The following is a 26,077-nucleotide window of genomic DNA, read 5'->3' as shown; positions in this document are numbered from 1 at the left end:
TATTGGATCACGTAACGTATCGTTTAAATGAGGATTTAATATGCACAACAAATGGAGTGAGGGCCACTGGCATCGCAGACATCACGCATCAAGTCCACATGTACATAGGTGTAAAAGGCTTTTCACAAATGCTGTGCAAAGCAAGGTGTAAACAGGTGTACACAATGTGCTCCAGTCACAAACCACCATGGTACGTTGAGCAGGCCGGTCACAGTAAAATGTGAGGACCAGTACCTCTGTACGCTCCCTGGAGAACACACCACACCATATTAGTGTGAGCTGCTGACAAATCCTGTTTAAACCATCTTGTTAATGGTAAACAAGCTCTGTGCTCGCACGTCTTAGTTTGGGTGTTGAGCAATGGAGTCGGGATCGCTCGCGCAGTGGAACGGAGGGAGTCGAGTGTGCGGACATGGTGAGGAAGCCGAGCGCACGTACAAAGGTGCCGATATAAAGTCTACATCCCCTTTCAAAATTTGCACCTTTTGTTGCCTTATAACGTGGAAATAAATTGCATTAAATCACTTTTTCCACCTTTATTTAAACATCGTAACCCACAACTTCCAAGTGAAAAACAACAAATTCTACAAATTTCAGAAAATTAATAAAAAATGCAAAACTAGATTATCTTGGTTGGATAAGTGTCCCCTCCCCCCACCCCTCCTTCCCCCACCCTGAGTTAATACTTAGTGGAAGCACCTTTGACAGCAATTACAGCTGTGAATCTGTTGGGATAGGTCTCTACCAACCTTACACCCTTGAGTGGGCAATATTTGCCCATTCTTCTGTACAAAACTGACATGCTGAATGGAGAAGGTGGATCAGACTCGGCAACGGTTGCTCGAGTGAGATGTGCATGGGAGAAGTTTCGGGAATTGAGTGGCGTGCTGATGGTGAGGGGAGTGTCGTTGAAGCTGAAGGGAAAGGTGTATGCTGCATGTGTGAGAAGTGTTATGATTTATGGGAGCGAGACATGGGTAATGAACGTAGAGCAGCAACGAAGGTTGGAAAGGGTGGAAATGCGAATGGTTCGACGGATGTGTGGAGTATCGTTGAGAGAGAGGAAGACAAATGATGAATTGCGAAAGATGATGGGAATAGAGCCTGTGATTGATGCTGTGAAGAGGAACAGGTTGAGATGGTTTGGTCATGTGTTGAGGAAGGATGAAAGTGACTGGTTGAGAAGAGTGATGGAAATGAATGTAGAAGGAAGCAGAGGACGGGGAAGACCGAGAAAGACTTGGCTAAAGATGGTGGAAGAAGAAATGCGGGCAAGGGGGTTAACAAGGAGAGATGCAGAAAATAGGGCAAAATGGAGAAGATTGTCATGGGGACCGCAAGGCTAACCCCCGCTCTAGCAGGGAAAATGGCCTTTGAAATGCATGTTGTTGTCTTCTGTACAAAACTGTTCAAGCTCAGTTAAGTTGTGTGGGGAACGTTGAATGAAAATATGAATGATCGTTTTAAGGCCATTTTCCCCGCTAGAGCGGGGGTTAGCTTTGCGGGCCCCATGACAATCATGGTTCCCTGTTTGAGGCAATGTTTTTATGGCCGGATGCCCTTCCTGACGCCAACCCTTGGTCACGCTCTTGCGATGCGCAGGGATACGGTGTACCTATTCTAAATTGGGGTACACACCGGGATCATTCATCCCAGCAAGCTGGTACTCAATTTGCCGACCTCGGAAGGATGACAGGCTGAGTCAACCCCCCTGGCATTAATTCAGCGATCGACCGGGATTCGAACCCAGGATCCTAGGATCCCAAGCCGGCACCCTAACCGCTAAGCCAACACCAGGCTCTGGTGTGGGGCTCTGGCTCTGTGTGGGGAACGTTAAATATATATAAAATAACCACCTTTAGAGGCCATTTTTCCCCGCAAAGCGGGGGTTGGCCTTTTTCGGGAACCGTGGTTGTTGTTTTTTGGTCCCCTTTTTGAAGCAATGTTTTACGGCCGGATGCCCTTCCTGCCGCCAACCCTTTTTGCCGCCTTTTACGACAAACAGGGAATTACCAGTGAACTGGTACTCAAACTGTGTGGGGAACGTTGATGAACAGAAATCTTCAAGTCTTGCCACAGATTTTGATTGGATCTAGGTTGGGGCTCTGATTGGTCCACTCAAGGATATTTGTCTTTCTGTACCTTAGCCACTCCAGTGTAGCTTTGGTTGAGTGCTTCGGGTCGTTGTCATGCTGAAAGGTGAACTCCGTCCCAATTTCAGCTTTCTTCCAGAGTGCAGCAGGTTTTCCTCTTGGATTCTTCTGTGCTTTGCTCCATGCATTTTCCCTTATATTCTGACAAGTTCCCCAGTCCCTGCTGATGAGAAACATCCTCATAACATGATGCTGCCACCACCATGCTTCACAGTAGGGATGGTGTTCTTTGGGTAATGTGCTTTGTTGGGTTTGTGCCAAATGTAACATTTTGCATTGAGGCCAAAAAGTTCAGCCTTTGTTTTGTCAGATCACAAAACTTTTTTCCACCTGGCTTCAGAATCTCTGGAGTGTTTTTTGCATACCTAAAGTGGGACTCAAGGTGGGTTTTTTGAATAATGGCTTCCTTATCGGTACTCTACAGGACAGACTTGTGGAGTGTTTGGGATATTGTTGTCACATGCACACAGTGACCAGTCTTTGCCATAAAGTCCTGTAGCTCTTTCAAAGTTGCCATTGGTCTCTTGGTGGTCTTTCTCATCAGTCTCGTCTTTGCTTGGTCATCCAGTTTGGAGGGATGGCCTGATCTAGGCAGGGTCTTGGTGGTACCATGCGCCTTCCACTTATTGACGTTTGTCTTGACTGTGCTCCAAGGGATATTCAAGGCCTTTGAAATATTTTTTATACCCATCACCTGATTTGTCCCTTTCCACAACCTTATCCCGGAGGTCTTTTGAAAGCTCCTTGGTGCTCATGGTTGTCTTTGCTGTGAAATGCACTACCCAGCAGAGGAAAATTACAGGAACATGTGATTTTATTCTGAAATAATCAGAATCACTACAATTTAACACAGATGTTGGCCAATAAACTTGGTGTGTGATTTTGAAGGTGATTGGTTACACCTGAGATAATTTACAATTGCTATTATAAGGGGGTGTACACGTACCCAACCAAGATATTCTAGTTTTGTATTTTTAAATAATTTTCTGAAACTTGTCGAATTTGTTTTTCACTTGGAAGTTGTGGGTTACGATGTGTACATGAATGTGGGGAAAGTCTGATTTACAATCAAGTCTTGTAGATTGTAGTGATTGTAGAAAGTGATCTTGTAGAAAGTCTTGTAGATTAATACAATTTAATTCCAGGTTATAAGGTGAAACATTTGAAAGGGAGTGTCAACTTTCAATAGGAACTGTACGCTCTGGGATGGGCTCATGTACGTATGGAGGTGATTGAGAGAGATCATCGCAGTTTGAAATAAGATATCTCCTCCCCCCCCCCCACCTCAGGCATCACATCATGTTACCTTTTCTCCACACTTCAGTTTGCAACAGTGCCAAAAATAACTATGGTACTTACTGTGAATGGTGCCATGGGGTTTGGAGTATTGCCATGGCGACGGATAACCTCACGCACGTGCCATGGAAGGAGAGCACCCGAGCTGGAATCCATGCTGACCTGATCCACAGACATACAGAATCAAACCGGCACGTTAAACCGGAACTAATGGCAGCACAAAGGTTTGACACCATCGAAGAAGAAATCAAGATCTGTGTAATCAAGCCCGATCCATAAAAAAAATTGTACATTGGCATTGAAACCTACCGTCGACACCTTTCGTCTCTTGCTGGGACGGCCACGCAAGGCCTGGGATTCTGTTGCCAGGGTACCCGTGGAGGAAGGGGACGGAGAGGGTGAGGAGGCACCCTCAGGTGAAGTTGGACTGGTTTTCATCTTGGAGTTGAGGGTGGGGGTGGGGGAAGGAAATCGATATTTGGTGGGTTGAGGTGGCCAAGCGGGACATATTTGTTGCAAGAAATCTCATTACCTCTGGACCAGGAGGGGAAGGTATAGCCCGAGCCACAATATGGGGGTGACAGTGGGGTGAGGTGTTTAAACCCCAAGACTCGGCATCTCGTTTCACCAAGAGCGCTTCTTCCACGAGCTGTGGATAATGGAGCAACATGTCCCAGTATGGTAAAAGATAGCCATATTAAACACCACGTGTTCAAATAATGCCGTGAGTGGTACCGTGGTATGTGAGTGATACCGTGGTTAGTATGTTGGTCGCAATGTGAGTGGTACCGTGGTATGTGAGTGATACCGTGGTTAGTATGTTGGTCGCAATGTGAGTGATACCGTGGTTAGTATGTTGGTCGCAATGTGAGTGATACCGTGGTTAGTATGTTGGTCGCAATGTGAGTGGTACCGTGGTATGTGAGTGATACCGTGGTATGTGAGTGGTACCGTGGTTAGTATGTTGGTCGCAATGTGAGTGGTACCGTGGTTAGTATGTTGGTCGCAATGTGAGTGGTACCGTGGTATGTGAGTGATACCGTGGTATGTGAGTGGTACCGTGGTATGTGAGTGATACCGTGGTTAGTATGTTGGTCGCAATGTGAGTGGTACCATGGTATGTGAGTGATACCGTGGTATGTGAGTGGTACCGTGGTATGTGAGTGATACCGTGCTATGTGAGTGATACCGTGGTATGTGAGTGATACCGTGGTTAGTATGTTGGTCGCAATGTGAGTGGTACCGTGGTATGTGAGTGATACCGTGGTACCGTGGTATGTGAGTGATACCGTGCTATGTGAGTGATACCGTGGTATGTGAGTGATACCGTGGTATGTGAGTGATACCGTGGTATGTGAGTGATACCGTGGTATGTGAGTGATACCGTGGTTAGTATGTTGGTCGCAATGTGAGTGGTACCGTGGTATGTGAGTGATACCGTGGTTAGTATGTTGGTCGCAATGTGAGTGGTACCGTGGTATGTGAGTGATACCGTGGTATGTGAGTGATACCGTGGTTAGTATGTTGGTCGCAATGTGAGTGGTACCGTGGTATGTGAGTGGTACCATGGTTAGTATGTTGGTCGCAATGCGAGTGATACCGTGGTATGTGAGTGGTACCGTGGTTAGTATGTTGGTCGCAATGTGAGTGGTACCATGGTTAGTATGTTGGTCGCAATGTGAGTGATACCGTGGTATGTGAGTGGTACCGTGGTTAGTATGTTGGTCGCAATGTGAGTGATACCGTGGTTAGTATGTTGGTCGCAATGTGAGTGGTACCGTGGTATGTGAGTGGTACCGTGGTATGTGAGTGGTACCGTGGTTAGTATGTTGGTCGCAATGTGAGTGATACCGTGGTATGTGAGTGGTACCGTGGTTAGTATGTTGGTCGCAATGTGAGTGATACCGTGGTTTGTATGTTGGTCGCAATGTGAGTGGTACCGTGGTATGTGAGTGATACCGTGGTATGTGAGTGGTACCGTGGTTAGTATGTTGGTCGCAATGTGAGTGATACCGTGGTATGTGAGTGGTACCGTGGTTAGTATGTTGGTCGCAATGTGAGTGGTACCGTGGTTAGTATGTTGGTCGCAATGTGAGTGGTACCGTGGTATGTGAGTGATACCGTGGTATGTGAGTGGTACCGTGGTTAGTATGTTGGTCGCAATGTGAGTGATACCGTGGTATGTGAGTGGTACCATGGTTTGTATGTTGGTCGCAATGTGAGTGATACCGTGGTATGTGAGTGGTACCGTGGTTAGTATGTTGGTCGCAATGTGAGTGATGCCGTGGTATGTGAGTGGTACCATGGTTAGTATGTTGGTCGCAATGTGAGTGATACCGTGGTATGTGAGTGGTACCATGGTTAGTATGTTGGTCGCAATGTGAGTGATACCGTGGTATGTGAGTGGTACCGTGGTTAGTATGTTGGTCGCAATGTGAGTGATACCGCGGTATGTGAGTGGTACCATGGTTAGTATGTTGGTCGCAATGTGAGTGATACCGTGGTATGTGAGTGGTACCGTGGTTAGTATGTTGGTCGCAATGTGAGTGATGCATTCTGTAAATAATCCATGGGTTTTGAGCTCCAGGCCTGGTTGGTCCAACCAGTCACGAAACCGGCCCAGCTTGCGGCCTGCGTACACTCAAAAGAAATGAAAACATGAGGAACTCGTGCAGGAAGCACGATTGGTGTGCGACACTAGGGAGGTAGGGGTAGGTGGAGATCACCAACAAAAGAGGGACCTTTGGGGAGCACAGTAAATAAGGTGCATGCAGGTTGAGGTGTCAGGAATGATATAGAATACAAAGAATGAAAGAGGCACGTGCAGTATGAGGGACGAGCACGTGCACATCCAACAATACCAAAGGTAACTTGACGACATTCTGCAAACTCCGCGTACTGGGCCGGTTCCATGATGCGAGTGCGCCGTTCCACTCGCTGCGCACACCACCCACACATGCAACATTCAAAATCTGACATGGTGTACACACTCGTGGTATTTGAAGGTAAAACCCGTCATACCACCGGTCCCTCACCTCGAGGCGCTCCATGTAAGCTGCGTCTCCTTTAGGGTCGGAGAGCAGCGTATTCAGCTCCCCCGAATGGTCAAGCGCGGAGAGTACTTCGGTACACACCGCCCGTCGTCGCAAGGTACCGTCTACACACGGATGCACGCACGAATATTAAAATATGACCAAACTGCGCATGCGCACAAGGAGACCCGTACCCGCGTTGCACACCTGTGGTGAGCTGGTCTTCCTGGACGTTCTTTAAAGCACGGGATCGAAGGTCACGGAACGCGAGCAGGCGTAGAAGAGTGCACAACTGTTGCTGCACAACACAAGCAACAAACCCAGGCTGGCTTCAGGTGTGTGGCTGTGTTTAACGTTGTGCAGGTGTGTGGCTGTGTTTAACGTTGTGCAGGTGTGTGGCTGTGTTTAACGTTGTGCAGGTGTGTGGCTGTGTTTAACGTTGTGCAGGTGTGTGGCTGTGTTTAACGTTGTGCAGGTGTGTGGCTGTGTTTAACGTTGTGCAGGTGTGTGGCTGTGTTTAACGTTGTGCAGGTGTGTGGCTGTGTTTAACGTTGTGCAGATGTGTGGCTGTGTTTAACGTTGTGCAGGTGTGTGGCTGTGTTTAACGTTGTGCAGGTGTGTGGCTGTGTTTAACGTTGTGCAGGTGTGTGGCTGTGTTTAACGTTGTGCAGGTGTGTGGCTGTGTTTAACGTTGCTTCAGGTGTGTTGCTTCAGGTGTGTGGCTGTGTTTAACGTTGTGCAGGTTAAACGCACCTTTAACAGTAACATCCAACTTTTGTCGTGTACATATTAACACCGCTAAGCACCTGTACGCAACGCTGCACCTGCAAACTGAGCTAAGAGCTGAAGACGTACACCTTGGTGTCTTGAGCGACCTTTGAGTGGTGTCATCTCGAGCATGGTTTATGATTAATCAGTGTATCATTGTTTTAAAATTTAAACAATTAATTAAAAATATGTTTAGAAAATGATGAAAGATGATTAATTTTCCCCATAATTTCACCATAAATTTTGTAAGGTAGCATTTGAATGTCACCTTTTTGCAGGTACAGACAGGCTACATGCCGTCATTTTCCAAATATGCTCCGATTGATCCTTCTGCCATTAACCTCTTCCCCTCTAAATGAGAGATAAAGCTCATTTCAGAAATTGCCGAGGCCTTAGAAATCGTGCAAGTGAGGACCTTGGCATTGCAAGTGAGGGCCTTGGCGTTGCAAGTGAGGGCCTTGGCGTTGCAAGTGAGGGCCTTGGCGTTGCAAGTGAGGACCTTGGCGTTGCAAGTGAGGGCCTTGGCGTTGCAAGTGAGGGCCTTGGCGTTGCAAGTGAGGGCCTTGGCGTTGCAAGTGAGGGCCTTGGCGTTGCAAGTGAGGGCCTTCACGTTGCAAGTGAGGGCGTTGGTGTTGCAAGTGAGGGCCTTGGCGTTGCAAGTGAGGACCTTGGCGTTGCAAGTGAGGACCTTGGCGTTGCAAGTGAGGGCCTTGGCGTTGCAAGTGAGGGCCTTGGCGTTGCAAGTGAGGGCCTTGGCGTTGCAAGTGAGGGCCTTGGCGTTGCAAGTGAGGACCTTGGCATTGCAAGTGAGGACCTTGGCGTTGCAAGTGAGGGCCTTGGCATTGCAAGTGAGGGCCTTGGCGTTGCAAGTGAGGGCCTTGGCATTGCAAGTGAGGACCTTGGCATTGCAAGTGAGGGCCTTGGCGTCGCAAGTGAGGGCCTTGGCGTCGCAAGTGAGGGCCTTGGCGTCGCAAGTGAGGGCATTGGTGTCGCAAGTGAGGGCCTTGGCGTTGCAAGTGAGGGCCTTGGCGTTGCAAGTGAGGGCCTTGGCGTTGCAAGTGAGGGCCTTGGCGTTGCAAGTGAGGGCCTTGGCGTTGCAAGTGAGGAACTTGGCGTTGCAAGTGAGGGCCTTGGCGTTGCAAGTGAGGACCTTGGTGTTGCAAGTGAGGGCCTTGGCGTTGCAAGTGAGGGCCTTGGCGTTGCAAGTGAGGGCCTTGGCATTGCAAGTGAGGACCTTGGCATTGCAAGTGAGGGCCTTGGCGTCGCAAGTGAGGGCATTGGTGTTGCAAGTGAGGGCCTTGGCGTTGCAAGTGAGGGCCTTGGCGTTGCAAGTGAGGGTCTTGGCGTTGCAAGTGAGGGCCTTGGCGTTGCAAGTGAGGGCCTTGGCATTGCAAGTGAGGCCCTTGGCATTGCAAGTGAGGGCCTTCGCGTTGCAAGTGAGGGCCTTCGCGTTGCAAGTGAGGGCCTTGGCGTCGCAAGTGAGGCCCTTGGCATTGCGCAGGGGAGGCTGCTATAGGGTAAGAGTTGTATCTGGTGATACACCAGAGGAGTACGGAAGGAAAGAATGCAAAGGTGGGCACCTGCATCTGTATACACATGCACATGCACAGGCACCATACACATGCACATGTAGCATACACGTGCACATGTACCATACACATGCACATGTACATGTAGCATACACATGCACATGCACCAGTACATGTAGCATACACATGCACATGCACCATACACATGCACATGTAGCAAACAACAATACACATGCACATGTACCATACACATGCACATGCACATGTAGCATACACATGCACATGCACCATACACATGCACCATATACATGCACATGTAGCATACACATGACCATGTAGCATACACATGACCATGTAGCATACACATGCACAATGCACATGTACCATACACATGCACATGTACCATACACATGCACATGTACCATACACATGCACATGTACCATACACATGCAGCATACACATGCACATGTAGCATACACATGCACATGTACCATACACATGCACATGTAGCATACACATGCACATGCAGCATACACATGCACATCTAGCATACACATGCACATGTACCATACACATGCACATGTACCATACACATGCACATGTAGCATACACATGCACATGTAGCATACACATGCACATGCAGCATACACATGTACCATACACATGCACATGCACATGTACCATACACATGCACATGTAGCATACACATGCAGCATACACATGCACAAGTACCATACACATGCACAAGTACCATACACATGCACAAGTACCATACACATGCACAAGTACCATACACATGCACAAGTACCATACACATGCACAAGTACCATACACATGCACAAGTACCATACAGATGCACAAGTACCATACACATGCACAAGTACCATACACATGCACAAGTACCATACACATGCACAAGTACCATACACATGCACAAGTACCATACACATGCACAAGTACCATACACATGCACAAGTACCATACACATGCACAAGTACCATACACATGCACAAGTACCATACACATGCACAAGTACCATACACATGCACAAGTACCACACACATGCATCTGGCTGAGCAGTGGCGCGAAGCTACCCTCTGAGGGATTATGGCTGAATGCCTCTAAGTCAGAATCCCACCTTGGGCACGGCGATACTGTTGTGCGTGGGGCTTCCAAGAAGTTCTGTCACTCAAGCTTTTGGGTCTCACTATCTGCCATGATCTTTCCTGGGAAAACCACATTTCCAAGCTGGCCTCCAAAGCCAGTCGCCGACTGGGCATCCTCCGTCGTGCGAAGTCCTTCCTTGGCACACCTGAGCTCCTCACCACATACAAGGCTTTCATCCGCAGCTCAATGGAATACTGTTCCCCCCTCTGGGCCGGTGCATCTGCCTCACACCTAGCTCGCCTTCACGCTGTTGAACCCAAAGCTTTCAGAATCATTGGAATCTCCCGCGATGAAGCTAACTCCGAGGGCCTTTCACTCTCTCACCGCAGGCAGGTTGGTGGTCGTTCTGTCTTCTACCGACTCTCCGGCCTTGCCCCCCCAGCTCTCTCTGGGCTCTGTCCCCCAAATATTCCTACAGGTCGCACAAGATCTGCCAGCAACCCTCTTATGGTTAAACTGCCAAAATCAAGACTCTCTGCTCACCTTCACTCCTCTTTTCTCCAGCCTCTGGAACAAACTCCCTCACTCTCTTCAATCCCACTCCTCCCTGCAGGTCTTCAAAACAGCTGTTCACCACCATCTCTTATCTTTCCCCATCCAAAACCTTGAACTTTTCTACCCCCGCTAATTCACCTCAGATTCACTTTTTTGAAATACCAACTTCTTTCCTGGAAGTTCTAGCAGTGTCCATATGTTTTATACCTCTCATCCCCTCCTTCTCCCCAAGCCCCTCCTCACCCCCTGTCACACAGATCTCCCGATGTCCCTGTTCTCTGCTGTTGTACTTGTGTGCTTCCCTCTCTCTCCCCATCTTGTCTCCCGCTCCCTTTATCTTATGTTTTATGTGTCGTTTTTTTTGGGGGGGGGGGGGGGGGGGGACTAATGTTAGCTCTTACATGAGCCTCGATCTTGTATACAAAATAAGAATAATAATAATTATAAAAAACAAGGTTGCTGCCTTGTTCTGCCACCTGGTGGACCTGAGTACTCGTACAAGAAATCACTCTTGGAAGGTGAATTCACTCACTCTGCTCAGGGACGCCCAGATAGCTCAGATGGCAGAGCCCTGGTCCAGTTCACCAGAGGACCTGGGTTCGATTCCTGGTCTGGGTGTGTCATTTTCCCACATATATTAATTTAATTACTTATAATCCTGTTCATTAATGTTATTATTTAATTTTTAATTATTTTCAATTAATCATGGTTATGGTTTTTATGGTATTATTATGGTATTGGTTTTTAAGTATGGTTGCTTCTAAAAATTTCATCATTCATCAATTTTTCCTCAGAAATGATTAACCATGCTCTGGCATCACCTTGTGGCCAAATGCACCTCCGAAGGTAAGACTTGAACATGGAAACACGTATTGGTCTCACCGCAACCGTGCACTCAGCAAGCCTGCGGGTCTTCTGCAGGCTACGGGGCCTTTTATATGTAACAGAACGAATTATTGTGTCATTTTCTAATTTTGAAAGGAGGTGGAGGGAGGAGGTGTGACATGCAGGTAATGTGGAGAATAATTTGCCGACACTCTTCGGGAGGAAGTCAAACGAGGTGATATCGATGCAATGTGTGGCGTGAAGAAACCCGACAACCCCCCCCACAATGGTACGGAGCTTTTGCCGACTGGGCTATTCCGTCGGTATGAAAGGTGATCCGATAAGAACCTCGGAAAGTTACCCCAAGTTTACTTTGTCTTTGCGCAGAGTGAAAATCACGTCCTCCAGGCCCGGCTGGCGGGCTCCGCGTTGAGCACACGTGTCCTGTAATCGCAACACCTGCACAACCCACGGGGTCACAACTCTGAACTTGCACCAAATAAAGGTAAAAGCACGCATCCTTTATAGATTACTCATTAATCAGGCAGCCAATAGAATTATGACAGTGATAAGGAGGAAGAAATAAATGACTGTGCTGCTGCAGGATAGTGGTGTTGGAGCGACAACCTTTACATTACATTACAATGGAGGGTTTGCCATCGAGGATTGACATGAAGATCTGTGACCAAGCGCCTAAACCCAACAAACCTTCAATCGCTAGACATTTGAGCTATTATGCCTCTTTGGATCATGTTTCAGCCTCGAGCCCCCTATATCGAAAGCCTGAGTCCCAAGGGTTATTCATTTTGAGGTCAAAGGTCATCTGGAGGTCGAATTTCTAAAATCGCCATTTTCATCCGATTGACTTGAAAATTGAACAGCATTTGCATATCGAGTCACTAAATGGGGATACAAACTAATTTTAAGGTCAAAATGTTAAAGGTCAACTAAAGGTCAAACTTCCAAAATCATCAATTTTCATCTGCAAAAACCGTCAATTTTCATCCGATTGACTTTAAAATAGAACTGCATTTGCATAGTGCCTCATTTAATTGGTAAACCAACTATTTTGGGGGTCAAAAGGTCAAAGGTCAACTCAAGGTCAAACTTCCAAAAGCATCAATTTTCATCTGCAAAAACCATCAATTTTCATCCGATTGACTTTAATAGAACTGCATTTGCATAGTGCCTCATTGAATTGGTAAACCAACTATTTTTGGGGTCAAAAGGTCAAAGGTCAACTCAAGGTCAAACTTCCAAAATCATCAATTTTCATCTGCAAAAACCATCAATTTTCATCCGATTGACTTTAAAATAGAACTGCATTTGCATAGTGCCTCATTGAATTGGTAAACCAACTATTTTTGGGTTCAAAAGGTCAAAGTTCAACTCAAGGTCAAACTTCCAAAATCATCAATATTCATCTGAAAAATCGTCACTTTACATCCTATTAACCCAAGCTTTGATTAAGATCGTCAATTTTAATCTTAATGAGACGGACAATTTGATGGATCAATGGCAACCTTTTTTGGGGGGGAACCGGGGAGGGGAGGGGAGGGGAGTGGGGGGAGTGGGTGGATTTTGCAAGTATCATGCTCTGCATGACGTCTTCTTGTTTGTTAGTTTGTTTGTCTGTCTGTATGTCAGTCAGTCGCAACCTGATGGTGTATTAATTGACGGATCTTACCTTGAATAGCAAAAACAGTCAATAACAAACACAAGGCTGCAGCCAAAAGAGCAGAGACAAATTTGGTGATTCAAGATCAAGTTGCTGTCATGGACATTTCCACCTTCCTTAGTTCCACAATCACATGGGCGTCATCAAATGAGGGTTCGCGGACAGTGTGGATAAAGATATTGTTGCGGTTTTGAGTTTGTACAATAAAGGTAAAATTTCCCCCTCATAGTTTAGTCACACAACAACACGTAGCCTCGCGATAGTTCAGTTATTTATTAGTATGTGTGAGCATAGTCCTTTTCCTGTGTTAGTTTTGCGTTGAGTAGAATAATGGGAGTAGGTTCCTTTATTGCCTTATGCCGCCTCTATTGCCTTATGCCGCCTTACGCCTCCTTATGCTGCCTTTGGCTTTTTGGCGCAAATTAACACGAGGCAGGCCTGGCAAAAGGAGGGAAGACCGAATGAGGGCGGCGGAGAAGCTGGCGGTAAGCGCGAGCCGCCAATCAGGGCTCGAAGGGAGTGGCTGCGGCACTGCGTCCCAGGGTGTGGTTGGAACATTTGAGAGGGCTAAGGGGGGTTGGCCATATAACCCGTTGCGCGAAGCCCCCGACAGCAGTTATGAGCTCGGGGTGTGAGTTATGGGAGAGGCGCTTGATGAGAGTTACGAGTTCTGAGAGAAGACGCGCATGAATCAAGCTACAAGCGCTCTTACCAAATGGGATGTTCGGTTGAGCTTGAGGCAGAGCCTCCATTGGGTTACGCGAGTGATAGCGCGCCGGTAACTAAACGCGCTGTGGAAAACTGCCAAGCCGGCGAGAGACGCGTACATTTCCCTCCTGCCTGCTGTGACCGGGGAGAGCCACGCCGGGCGGGGCCGTTCCTGGACGACCAAGTCGGCGCGTTTGGCCTGAACATCATCCTACCTTCATTTCCCCTTTGTAAGTGTGATCAGGCCCGTGTCTGGGGTTAAGTATAAGACTGATTAAGGCTGCTCTGTGTCTCTGTGCTTCTACCGATCATTGTACATACTTGTGTAAATAATAATTAAATCGTGTTCTTCCTTTATTCGACCGTCTCATCCCTTCTATCATTGACGAAGCGTGGTACGAATAGAACCGCTCGAATCGGGTTCCAATACCAAAGGTAACTGCACGAACCACGTGGTACGCAATCCGCTCGGTGTACTCAAATTACACGTGGCTCGTGCGAGGCTCGATTCCCCGCTACCGCGGCGGCGCAGGTATTTAGGTACGTGCGAGAATTGTCCCGAAACCCTACCTTGCGTTTGCCCGGGAGGGGCGATTCAAGTCTCGGTTGCGCCGACCCAAGAAAGAACAAGGGGCTTAATCTCCCCTTGGTAAGGGTAGGAAGGGTGGCGGAAAACCGTAACAATATTAAAGAGAGCTAGCTAGTGTCATCACAATGCAAAGGGCTAAGTTTGACCACATAACAATGAACCGACCAACCCTCGTACATGTCCATACTACGATGGTTGTTCAACTCATCTTATTCCTGACATTTCTAGCTTCGCAAGACTGCTGAGCTGTTCGGGTAGAGCTGCAAAGCACTAAGGTCAACTCCTACTCCCCCTGTCACACTATCTACAACGGCTCCTAGAGTTACTCCCTGCAATAGGAAAAGGAGGAATAGAGGAATTGTCATGGGAAAGCTCGTTTTAATTTAACTTGAATGCAGTACGAGGCTCAGGTAAGAACATTGCTCACGTTACCAGGTGGATTAACTTGGTGTGGACAATCTCCTCCACAAGTTGGGCCGTGTCGTTCAGCGGACAACTTGCATCTCCGGCCGCATACCTGTGACAAACAAGCATACAACTCTAAACTCCATCGCGCCATCTAAGGAGCTGAATGCATATTACATTCGCAAGAAGAAAGGGGGAGGGGACGGGGGGGAATGAAGGGGGGTGGAAAGGGGTAATGAAGGGGTGGGGAAAGGGGTAATGAAGGGGTGGGGGGGGGGGGGAAGTTTTCAGAAAAGGAGGGGAAGATAAGGGGAAGGTAGAGAAATCAAGGAAAGGAAAAGGGCAAAGGAGGTTGGGAGAGGAGAAAAGTAAAGAGAAAGGGGGTGGGGAAAATGGAAATCAAAGTTGTAGAATTGGTTGATGGGGAGGGGCAGGTGGAAATATAATTTGTATAATCAGTTGAGGAGGAGGGCAGGTGGAAATATAATTTGTATAATCAGTTGAGGAGGAGGGCAGGTGGAAATATAATTTGTATAATCAGTTGATGGGAGGGGCAGGTGGAAATATAATTTGTATAATCAGTTGATGGGAGGGGCAGGTGGAAATAGAATTTGTATAATCAGTTGAGGGGAGGGCAGGTGGAAATCAAACTTGAATAATCAGTTGAGGGGGGGGGGGGGGCAGGTGGAAATCAAATTTGAATAATATCAGTGGAGGGGGAGGGCAGGTGGAAATATAATTTGTATAATCAGTTGATGGGGAGGGCAGGTGGAAATCAAACTTGAATAATCAGTTGAGGGGGGGGGGGGGGGGCAGGTGGAAATCAAATTTGAATAATCAGTGGAGGGGGAGGGCAGGTGGAAATATAATTTGTATAATCAGTTGATGGGGAGGGGGAGGGCAGGTGGAAATCAAATTTGAATAATTAATTTATTATTTTTTCCATCACCAATGACCTTTTATGTTTTCTTATCATTTAACTTACTATTTTTACTGAAGAAACGTGAGATGACGGAATCTCGTGAGATTGTGAATGAAACGTGTTTTTAAATTTACTTGAAACCATTGTTTGTTCGTTTTAACAATGTTCTTTACAAACGGGAACAGGAACAACGTAATAACAATGCAGGTATGTTTTAATTGTTCAGGTATTCGACTTCGTGTTCCTGTTGTTTTAGACTTTCATTTGTGCCTAATTTTTTTATGCCAACGCACAAAGGTTGTGATGTAAACTTTAAATACTGTTTGTCATGACTAGCCATGGGAATAATATTTTCATAACTAAACTAGAACAGCACTCAGGAGAGCACATACCTCCGCAAGGCCGAACAGTTTACGTTTTGTATCCCACCGATAGGCCGGACTTGGATTCTGACCTGAACCAGAATCTAATTGGCTTGTTCTTGTCACTTAACCAACTCGTCCAAGTTTAGTCATAACTCGTCCATAACTTTTTTCTATGTCATGTTATGTATCGCTTTTCATCTGATCTCTTAATGGTGAAGAATCACTTACAAAATTAAATAACTATAGTATCCGAATCCATATTCAGATCTTCACCAAAATCAAATCGAATCGTCCTTGTCACACACACACACAACATCTCCACCAGGTTTCGGCCAAATCCATCCACAACTTTTTGAGACGTCTTGTTCACAAACAAACAGACAGACAGACAGGGGTGAAAACATAACCTCCATTCACCTTTGGTGGCGGAGGTAAACATCATCGATCAAGTGATGTGGCAGCCATATTGGTTTCAATAAAGATATTTACCTCCCCACCGAAGGTGTATGTATGGAGGTTATGTTTTCACTCTCGTCTGTGAATAGGATAGCTCAAAGTTGTGGACAGATTCGGACAACATTTGGTGGAGAGGTGGGGCATGTGACGAGGACAAAATAAATAGGTGTTCTACCACCTCCTTTCTGGTCTTGCACCCTCTGCCCTCTTTATGCTTTGCCCTCTCCCACCAGGTTTCTGCAGGGCGTACTGCTGAAACTCCCAAGATGCAGGATCACTGCTCACCTCCACTCATTCGTTTTTTTTTTCTCACCTGTGGAAACAACTTCCACATTCCCTTAAATCTCATTCTTCCTGCCAGGTCCTCAGGACGGCTGTTCAGCACCATCTCAGTTTGTTCCCAATCCAAACCTATGATCTTTTCTACCCCCATTAACCCTCCCCAAATCTACCACTTCCCAAGCATCCAGTTTTTCCATCTTGTTCACCCCGTGTCCTCCCTACCCCTCATTCTTTCACACATCCCTTATTTGTCCAAGTCCTGATCAATTCTATGTTATAGCTCCTCCATGAGCCTTGACTTTCTTGATATACAAAAACAAACAGACATTTAAAACCATTACTTTTGTTTGACAAATATTTGCTGCAGGTAGGTAATTAAAAGGAATTTCCCATCTAACCACTTGATGTGTGCCAAGTTTCTCTGGCGCTGGCTGACATGCGGATGGAGTTTCCTTGTTGAGGGAGCGAGCTATCAGGTTTGTAATCAGCATTTCCATACTACGGGTCCGGTTTAACCCCCGGCTCTCCAAACTCACATCATGTTCTTTATTTCAGGTAGGAGAGAGGGTCGACCCGGGGGTCTTGCAGTAACTCCTCCCCCGCACGTACTTGGCGGAGTGGGGCTCAAAGCACTAAGCCCAACCCCTGCTCCCCCAGTCACACTACCCACAGCGGCTCCTTGAGTGGCTCCCTGCAATGGGAAAAGGAGGAATAGAGGAAGTAAATGAACGCACATCACGAGCAATCAGGTAAACATGCACCTACCCGCACAATAAAAACATCATCACCTGTTAAAAGATAAAATCTAACTCCAGTGTGTAGATTTTCAATGATTTAAGGTTTCACAAATGTGGTGCCTATGAGTGTCATGCACAACACAAACCATGGAGTAATTATTAGGTAATGGTTAACATTACTTTCGGTAATTATTAGGTAGTGGTTAAGGTTATTATTTTCGGTAATTATTAGGTAATGGTTAAGGTTATTATTTTCGGTAATTATTAGGTAATGGATAAGGTTATTATTTTCGGTAATTATTAGGTAGTGGATAAGGTTATTATTTTCGGTAATTATTAGGTAATGGTTAAGGTTATTATTTTCGGTAATTATTAGGTAATGGTTAAGGTTATTATTTTCGGTAATTATTAGGTAGTGGTTAAGGTTATTATTTTCGGTAATTATTAGGTAATGGTTAAGGTTATTATTTTCGGTAATTATTAGGTAGTGGTTAAGGTTATTATTTTCGGTAATTATTAGGTAATGGTTAAGGTTATTATTTTCGGTAATTATTAGGTAATGGTTAAGGTTATTATTTTCGGTAATTATTAGGTAATGGCTAAGGTTATTATTTTCGGTAATTATTAGGTAATGGTTAAGGTTATTATTTTCGGTAATTATTAGGTAATGGTTAAGGTTATTATTTTCGGTAATTATTAGGTAATGGTTAAGGTTATTATTTTCGGTAATTATTAGGTAATGGTTAAGGTTATTATTTTCGGTAATTATTAGGTAATGGTTAAGGTTATTATTTTCGGTAATTATTAGGTAATGGTTAAGGTTATTATTTTCGGTAATTATTAGGTAATGGTTAAGGTTATTATTTTCGGTAATTATTAGGAAATGGTTGAGGTTATTATTTTCGGTAATTATTAGGAAATGGTTAAGGTTATTATTTTCGGTAATTATTAGGTAATGGTTAAGGTTATTATTTTCGGTAATTATTAGGTAATGGATAAGGTTATTATTTTCGGTAATTATTAGGTAATGGATAAGGTTATTATTTTCGGTAATTATTAGGAAATGGTTAAGGTTATTATTTTCGGTAATTATTAGGTAATGGTTAAGGTTATTATTTTCGGTAATTATTAGGTAATGGATAAGGTTATTATTTTCGGTAATTATTCGGTAATGGATAAGGTTATTATTTTCGGTAATTATTAGGTAATGGTTAAGGTTATTATTTTCGGTAATTATTAGGTAATGGATAAGGTTATTATTTTCGGTAATTATTCGGTAATGGTTAAGGTTATTATTTTCGGTAATTATTCGGTAATGGTTAAGGTTATTATTTTCGGTAATTATTAGGTAATGGATAAGGTTATTATTTTCGGTAATTATTCGGTAATGGTTAAGGTTATTATTTTCGGTAATTATTAGGTAATGGTTAAGGTTATTATTTTCGGTAATTATTCGGTAATGGATAAGGTTATTATTTTCGGTAATTATTAGGAAATGGTTGAGGTTATTATTTTCGGTAATTATTAGGAAATGGTTAAGGTTATTATTTTCGGTAATTATTAGGTAATGGTTAAGGTTATTATTTTCGGTAATTATTAGGTAATGGATAAGGTTATTATTTTCGGTAATTATTAGGTAATGGATAAGGTTATTATTTTCGGTAATTATTAGGAAATGGTTAAGGTTATTATTTTCGGTAATTATTAGGAAATGGTTAAGGTTATTATTTTCGGTAATTATTAGGTAATGGTTAAGGTTATTATTTTCGGTAATTATTAGGTAATGGATAAGGTTATTATTTTCGGTAATTATTAGGTAGTGGTTAAGGTTATTATTTTCGGTAATTATTCGGTAATGGATAAGGTTATTATTTTCGGTAATTATTAGGTAGTGGTTAAGGTTATTATTTTCGGTAATTATGAGGAAATGGTTAAGGTTATTATTTTCGGTAATTATTAGGAAATGGTTGAGGTTATTATTTTCGGTAATTATTAGGAAATGGTTAAGGTTATTATTTTCGGTAATTATTAGGTAATGGTTAAGGTTATTATTTTCGGTAATTATTAGGTAATGGTTAAGGTTATTATTTTCGGTAATTATTAGGTAATGGATAAGGTTATTATTTTCGGTAATTATTAGGTAGTGGTTAAGGTTATTATTTTCGGTAATTATTCGGTAATGGATAAGGTTATTATTTTCGGTAATTATTAGGTAGTGGTTAAGGTTATTATTTTCGGTAATTATTAGGTAATGGTTAAGGTTATTATTTTCGGTAATTATTAGGTAATGGTTAAGGTTATTATTTTCGGTAATTATTAGGAAATGGTTAAGGTTATTATTTTCGGTAATTATTAGGAAATGGTTAAGGTTATTATTTTCGGTAATTATTAGGTAATGGTTAAGGTTATTATTTTCGGTAATTATTAGGTAATGGTTAAGGTTATTATTTTCGGTAATTATTAGGTAATGGATAAGGTTATTATTTTCGGTAATTATTAGGTAGTGGTTAAGGTTATTATTTTCGGTAATTATTCGGTAATGGATAAGGTTATTATTTTCGGTAATTATTAGGTAGTGGTTAAGGTTATTATTTTCGGTAATTATTAGGTAATGGTTAAGGTTATTATTTTCGGTAATTATTAGGTAATGGTTAAGGTTATTATTTTCGGTAATTATTAGGAAATGGTTAAGGTTATTATTTTCGGTAATTATTAGGAAATGGTTAAGGTTATTATTTTCGGTAATTATTAGGTAATGGTTAAGGTTATTATTTTCGGTAATTATTAGGTAATGGTTAAGGTTATTATTTTCGGTAATTATTAGGTAGTGGTTAAGGTTATTATTTTCAGGAATTATTTGGTAATGGATAAGGTTATTACTTTTCGTAATTATTCGGCAATGGTTAAGATTTACTTTTGGTAATGTTTGAGGTTCTTTGTTTAGCTAAGGAAACAATGTTTTTAGGTTTACAATTTAGTTGAATGTAGGGTGTTGTGAAATTAACATTATTTACAGCAATCCATAAAATTATATGTTAGGAACAGGCAATACTATAAAATTAACTGGATGGTATTCATAGAATACTTACCCTGCACAGTCAACTTGGTGTGAGCCAACTCTTCTGTTTTTGAACTTTTTTTTTTGATCCAATATGGCTGCCAAACCACGTGCGTGATGACATCATAAATTTATATTCTCTAATATAATTGTTGCATACATCATGCTCAATAAATTTCAAACTGATCAGACAAAGCGTTGTCCCTGTCTAATTATGACGTCATGATTATGGCACCAATGACGCCATCGTTAACACCTATTCCCCATATTGAGTTATTTACAATGAGCCACGTTTCAATTTCTTCCATAGAGCGGTTTTGGAGATAGAGATGCAACGTTTTTCCAAGATGGCACCTGTAACACAACCTATGACGTCATGATTATCATTCAAATATTCTAAAGGAGGAGGCCCTTCTACGGTGAAAATTTCATGTCCATCGGACCAAGAATTGCAGAGAAAAAAAAATTAAATACTGATCGAATTAAGCGTTGGACTTGTCGAATGACGTCATAATTAAGGCACCGATGACATCATCAACATATCTTATTCCCCATGGGGAGTACTTGACAATGAGCCACGTTTCTATTTTTTTCATCAAGCGGTCTGGGAGAGGTGTAACGTTTTTCCAAGATGGCGTCCATACCACATGACCTATGACGTCATAATTATGAATAAAAATTGATACAGGCGGAGGCGCTTCTATGGTAAAATTTCGTATCAATCGGACCAACGGTTGCCGAGAAAAAGAATTTTTAAAATGCAGACACGGCACACGTACGCAACAGATTGCTTAACCCCGCTTTTCGCTTCGCGAGCGCAGGGTAATAAAGTGTCAGGTGTGTGTGTATGTGTGTATATATATATATATATGTGTGTATGTATGTATATGTATGTATATGTGTGTGTGTGTGTGTGTGTGTGTGTGTGTGTGTGTGTGTGTGTGTGTGTGTGTGTGTGTGTGTGTGTGTGTGTGTGTGTGTGTGTGTGTGTGTGTGTGTATGTACCAAGTGGAAGGAATGTATGGAGACAAAAGGTCTGAAGGTGAATACAGGAAAGACGAAGGTGATGGCAAGTGGTAAAGCATGTGGTGAGGTGGAAAGAACTGGGAAGTGGCCCTGTGCTGTGTGTAGGAAGGGTGTCGGAGTGAACTCCATTCAATGTACAATGTGCGCTGAGTGGGTTCATCAAAAATGTAGTGGTCTAAGTGGGTCATTAACCAGTGTGGCAGCTACATTCAAATGCAAGGTGTGCACAGAGGGAGCTGCAGATGGAGGAAATGTTGAGTTGGATCTTGGAGACGGCATGAAGCTGGAAGGTGTGAAAACATTTTGCTACCTCGGAGACATGCTGAATGGAGAAGGTGGATCAGACTCGGCAACGGTTGCTCGAGTGAGATGTGCCTGGAAGAAGTTTCGGGAACTGAGTGGCGTGCTGATGAGGAGGAGAGTGTCGCTGAAGCTGAAGGGAAAGGTGTATGCTGCATGTGTGAGAAGTGTTATGATTTATGGGAGCGAGACATGGGTAATGAACGTAGAGCAGCAACGAAGGCTGGAAAGGGTGGAAATGCGAATGGTTCGGTGGATGTGCGGAGTATCGTTGAGAGAGCGGAAGACAAATAATGAATTGCGAAAGATGATGGGAATAGAGCCTGTGATGGATGCTGTGAAGAGGAACAGGTTGAGATGGTTTGGTCATGTGTTGAGGAAGGATGAAAGTGACTGGTTGAGAAGAGTGATGGAAATGAATGTAGAAGGAAGTAGAGGACGGGGAAGACCGAGAAAGACTTGGCTAAAGATGGTGGAAGAAGAAATGCGGGCAAGGGGGTTAACAAGGAGAGATGCAGAAAATAGGGCAAAATGGAGAAGATTGTCATGGGGACCGCAAGGCTCACCCCCGCTCTAGCAGGGAAAATGGCCTTAAAATGCATGTTGTTGTTGTGTTGTTGTATATGTGTGTATGTATATATATATGTGTGTGTGTGTGTGTGTGTGTGTGTGTGTGTGTGTGTGTGTGTGTGTGTGTGTGTGTGTGTGTGTGTGTGTGTGTGTGTGTGTGTGTGTATATCTCCATTTATGGGTTTCAGGAGGTGGAATTGAGTCCTCCCGGGAATCAAAGTATCCATCCCCGCTTCAGTAAGGGATTCATGAACCAGGCTGTTGAGTTTTTGTTTTTCTCAGAGTATTGTTCCTATACTCCATAGTTATCTTGTACACGTACTATCTATGTTCATCTAATGTACCAAACTCTGCCGCCCCCCTCCTTCTCTCCAAACAACCCCAGGAGGAGGTTTCCAGAAGAAACAGTGTCCCAATTCCCCCGATGTACATAAATCATAATGTGCATCGTTTGGCACCGGTCCCGGTATATAATTGGGGTATTACAATCATAATAATAGTACTGTATAATGTAATATTACCCCAATTGTAGGGGAATTAACCCGCCCGTAATGAAATAATCCACGGACGGGTTCTTCGCTGAACGCTATAAACGAAAGAGCAGAAAGAACAGGATCCTCACAGGTGAAGGTGAGGTAAATCCTCACAAGATGATTAAACCTGATCGCACAATCATTATATTAATTATTTAATATTATCCCTAATCACATACACGGCACAGTGTATTCATTATCAATGATCAAATCACGAGTTGCTCGCTCACCTTGATCTCAGAACAAACTTCAGGTTTCCTTTCACTTTTCCGTTTATTCTTTGGTTTTGTCATCTCAGGTTTTCCCTCCTTCCGCATTCGATCCTTAATTCTGTCGATTCTTCCAGTTCCACTTACCTCAGGTATATACTTCCTCCTCTTCTTTTTTTTTACTTCTCTCGTAACAAACTTGTTCTAAGCTATTTCTCTTTAATTGTATTCCTCGTTTTATATTTATTCCCCCGACAAATATTTAACGGCGCTAAATGGAGCACACCAGCGGGTTGGAGGGTTATACACCGCCTAACATTCGTTATCGTGTTATGAGCCATCGGACGTTTATTAACTTTATCGGAATCGATTACCAGTATCCCTTAACTTAACTGTCGGACGAGGTGGTGCTGAGGAAGTGAGTTTGCCAAAAGTGGGTTTGATTCCGACTCGACTATAAACTACCGGTACCACCCTGGTCTTAACACAGACCAATCAATGTTTGGAAGTCATTTGAATGAGTCACAGATCTATTTGAAATCATTCGCTGGAAGATATTAAAAACAATGGGCGGGACCTCTTCCCAAAATTCCCCACCCCGGTGAGAAGGCAATGGCAAACCACCCCATGCGCTTATGTTTTGTAGGAAGGTGCCCCGGGGGATAGTCGATACTATTAACAAACACGTGACGTGCACGTCGAGGGGATCTCAAGGTGACGAGCTTGACAAAGCGACGAGGAGCAGCTCAAGGAGATGGAGCTTTACATGTTAGAAATGAGGAGATATGATGGAGATGTTTAAAATAATGAAGGATATACATCTATCTATAATTCCAGTAATCTCTGTCTGTACGTTTGTACGTTTGTACGTTTGTCTGTGACCGCTGTTTCTCGACAACCACGGGTCCGATATACTTTTAACTTGCCAGGTATATTGCTGGGGACCCGAGGATGTGCCTTTTCAAGGTTTCATATTAATCGGACAATTACTTACCGAGCTATGTCCAAAAAACGATTCAACCAATCAGAGAGCAGCGAACGATCGCGTGTGCCGAACGTGGCGGGCACACTCTGCCTCGGATGGCACATTTGAGAGCGTATTCATTTATTTCACGTTTGCAAACTATGTTGGCGTTAAACTATGTTTTACAACTAATAAAAACGAATTTGCGATTCATTCGCTTTCCTGCGCGTTTGTGCACGCGATGGCGATTTCTTTACCAAACTCCGGAAGCCGTTCGCTTTGGACCAAACCATTGCATGTAAATAGAGGGGGGGGATTGTCACCACTCGCAAGCCGTTCGCTTTGGACCAAACCATTTCATGTAAATAGAGGGGGGGGATATAATTTTAGATATAGATATAGTACGGGCATGCCCTAGTAAATTAAAATACCGACAGAAGAATGATTCATCACAGTGGACAATGAATACTGATAGCCTGGGAGTAAAGAAGAGGAGACAGTTAGCAAGGTAGTCAGACAGGTGTACAGGTCTCACTCAGTAGTTGATGCGCATAGAATGGTCTCCTGGGAAGTTATCTTGTTCGGCCAAGTCGTGTCCGACTTCTGGCGACTATCAGAGTCCTCCAGGTATCATCGCACCACAAACTGCCAAAGTTTTCGGGCCTCATCAACTTTTACCACCATTTATTCCAAACGCAGCCACAACATTGCAGACTTTACGAGTTACTCGGCTGGTAAGCACCCTGAAGGGCTCCGATGGGGGAGCTCACCTGGTAAGCACCCTGAAGTGCTCCGATGGGGGAGCTCACCTGGTAAGCACCCTGAAGTGCTCTGATGAGGGAGCTCACCTGGTAAGCACCCTGAAGTGCTCCGATGAGGGAGCTCACCTGGTAAGCACCCTGAAGTGCTCCGATGAGGGAGCTTACCTGGTAAGCACCCTGAAGTGCTCCGATGAGGGAGCTCACCTGGTAAGCACCCTGAAGTGCTCCGATGGGGGAGCTCACCTGGTAAGCACCCTGAAGTGCTCCGATGGGGGAGCCCACCTGGTAAGCACCCTGAAGTGCTCCGATGGGGAAGTTCACCTGGTAAGCACCCTGAAGTGCACCGATGGAGAAGCTCCCCTGGTAAGCACCCTGAAGTGCTCCGATGGGGGAGCTCACCTGGTAAGCACCCTGAAGTGCTCCGATGGGGGAGCTCACCTGGTAAGCACCCTGAAGTGCTCCGATGGGGGAGCTCACCTGGTAAGCACCCTGAAGTGCTCCGATGGAGAAGCTCACCTGGTAAGCACCCTGAAGTGCTCCGATGGAGAAGCTCACCTGGTAAGCACCCTGAAGTGCTCCGATGGGGAAGTTCACCTGGTAAGCACCCTGAAGTGCTCCGATGGAGAAGCTCCCCTGGTAAGCACCCTGAAGTGCTCCGATGGGGGAGCTCACCTGGTAAGCACCCTGAAGTGCTCCGATGGGGGAACTCACCTGGTAAGCACCCTGAAGTGCTCCGATGGGGCAGCTCACCTGGTAAGCACCCTGAAGTGCTCCGATGGGGCAGCTCACCTGGTAAGCACCCTGAAGTGCTCCGATGGGGAAGTTCACCTGGTAAGCACCCTGAAGTGCTCCGATGGGGCAGCTCACCTGGTAAGCACCCTGAAGTGCTCCGATGGGGGAGCCCACCTGGTAAGCACCCTGAAGGTACTTCCTTTGTGGTTGGTGCTGTGATCATCGGGCGATCAAATCGGCTGTAAAAATGATAAAGTTTGTCGGGCAACGTGTGGTCATCATTCATTGGAGATTTCAAACTCGACCTGTAAACTTCGTATTCCCTGTACTGTATTATTGTCAGGTGAGCGAACGGGCCCTGAGATAAGAACTGTGAAGAAATCTGCGTCGCTTGTGGTCACATTGTGGGTAATTTGGGGGAATATTCTTGTTTATTGATGATTTGCTGTGCTTTTTACCCGAACAACATTCCATGAACTGTTACTCCTGGCTGGATACCATTATTGCTGTGCTTTT

General features: G+C 44.5%; 1 protein-coding gene across 3 annotated transcripts; it reads right to left on the bottom strand.

Annotated features, from left to right (window-relative positions):
* Positions 1–17: 17 nt before the first annotated feature.
* Positions 18–23,284, bottom strand: SUPT3H (SPT3 homolog, SAGA and STAGA complex component). Of its 3 annotated transcripts, none has more exons than XM_068107262.2 (12): positions 23,126–23,284; positions 17,208–17,362; positions 14,674–14,758; positions 11,639–11,725; positions 6,689–6,779; positions 6,485–6,606; positions 6,311–6,386; positions 5,968–6,089; positions 3,982–4,098; positions 3,759–3,887; positions 3,513–3,611; positions 18–247 (listed from the first exon to the last, which is right to left on the bottom strand). In XM_068107262.2, the coding sequence occupies exons 1-12, from the start codon at positions 23,210–23,212 to the stop codon at positions 209–211; spliced, it is 1,209 nt and encodes a 402-aa protein (XP_067963363.2). In that variant the 5' UTR covers positions 23,213–23,284; the 3' UTR covers positions 18–208. The 3 variants fall into 3 exon arrangements, with proteins under 3 accessions (XP_067963363.2, XP_067963364.2, XP_067963365.2); XM_068107263.2 differs by having other exon boundaries at positions 5,968–6,080; XM_068107264.2 differs by lacking the exons at positions 5,968–6,089; positions 6,311–6,386.
* Between the last annotated feature and the right edge of the window lie 2,793 nt (positions 23,285–26,077).

The sequence above is a fragment of the Myxine glutinosa genome, chromosome 2, assembly GCF_964187855.1.
Source record: "Myxine glutinosa chromosome 2, kmMyxGlut1.1, whole genome shotgun sequence".
Taxonomy (NCBI): Eukaryota; Metazoa; Chordata; class Myxini; order Myxiniformes; family Myxinidae; genus Myxine; species Myxine glutinosa.
This window is presented reverse-complemented; position numbering and strand designations above follow the sequence as displayed.

Excerpts from the sequence above, each read along its gene's own strand:
- SUPT3H (XM_068107262.2), bottom strand. The coding sequence starts at position 23,212 with ATGCGGAAGGAGGGAAAACCTGAGATGACAAAACCAAAGAATAAACGG. Across the intron at positions 6,607-6,688 it reads GGAAGACCAGCTCACCACAG|ACGGTACCTTGCGACGACGG; the intron begins GTGTGCAACGCG and ends ATCCGTGTGTAG. Across the intron at positions 248-3,512 it reads ACCCCATGGCACCATTCACA|GGAGCGTACAGAGGTACTGG; the intron begins GTAAGTACCATA and ends TGTGTTCTCCAG.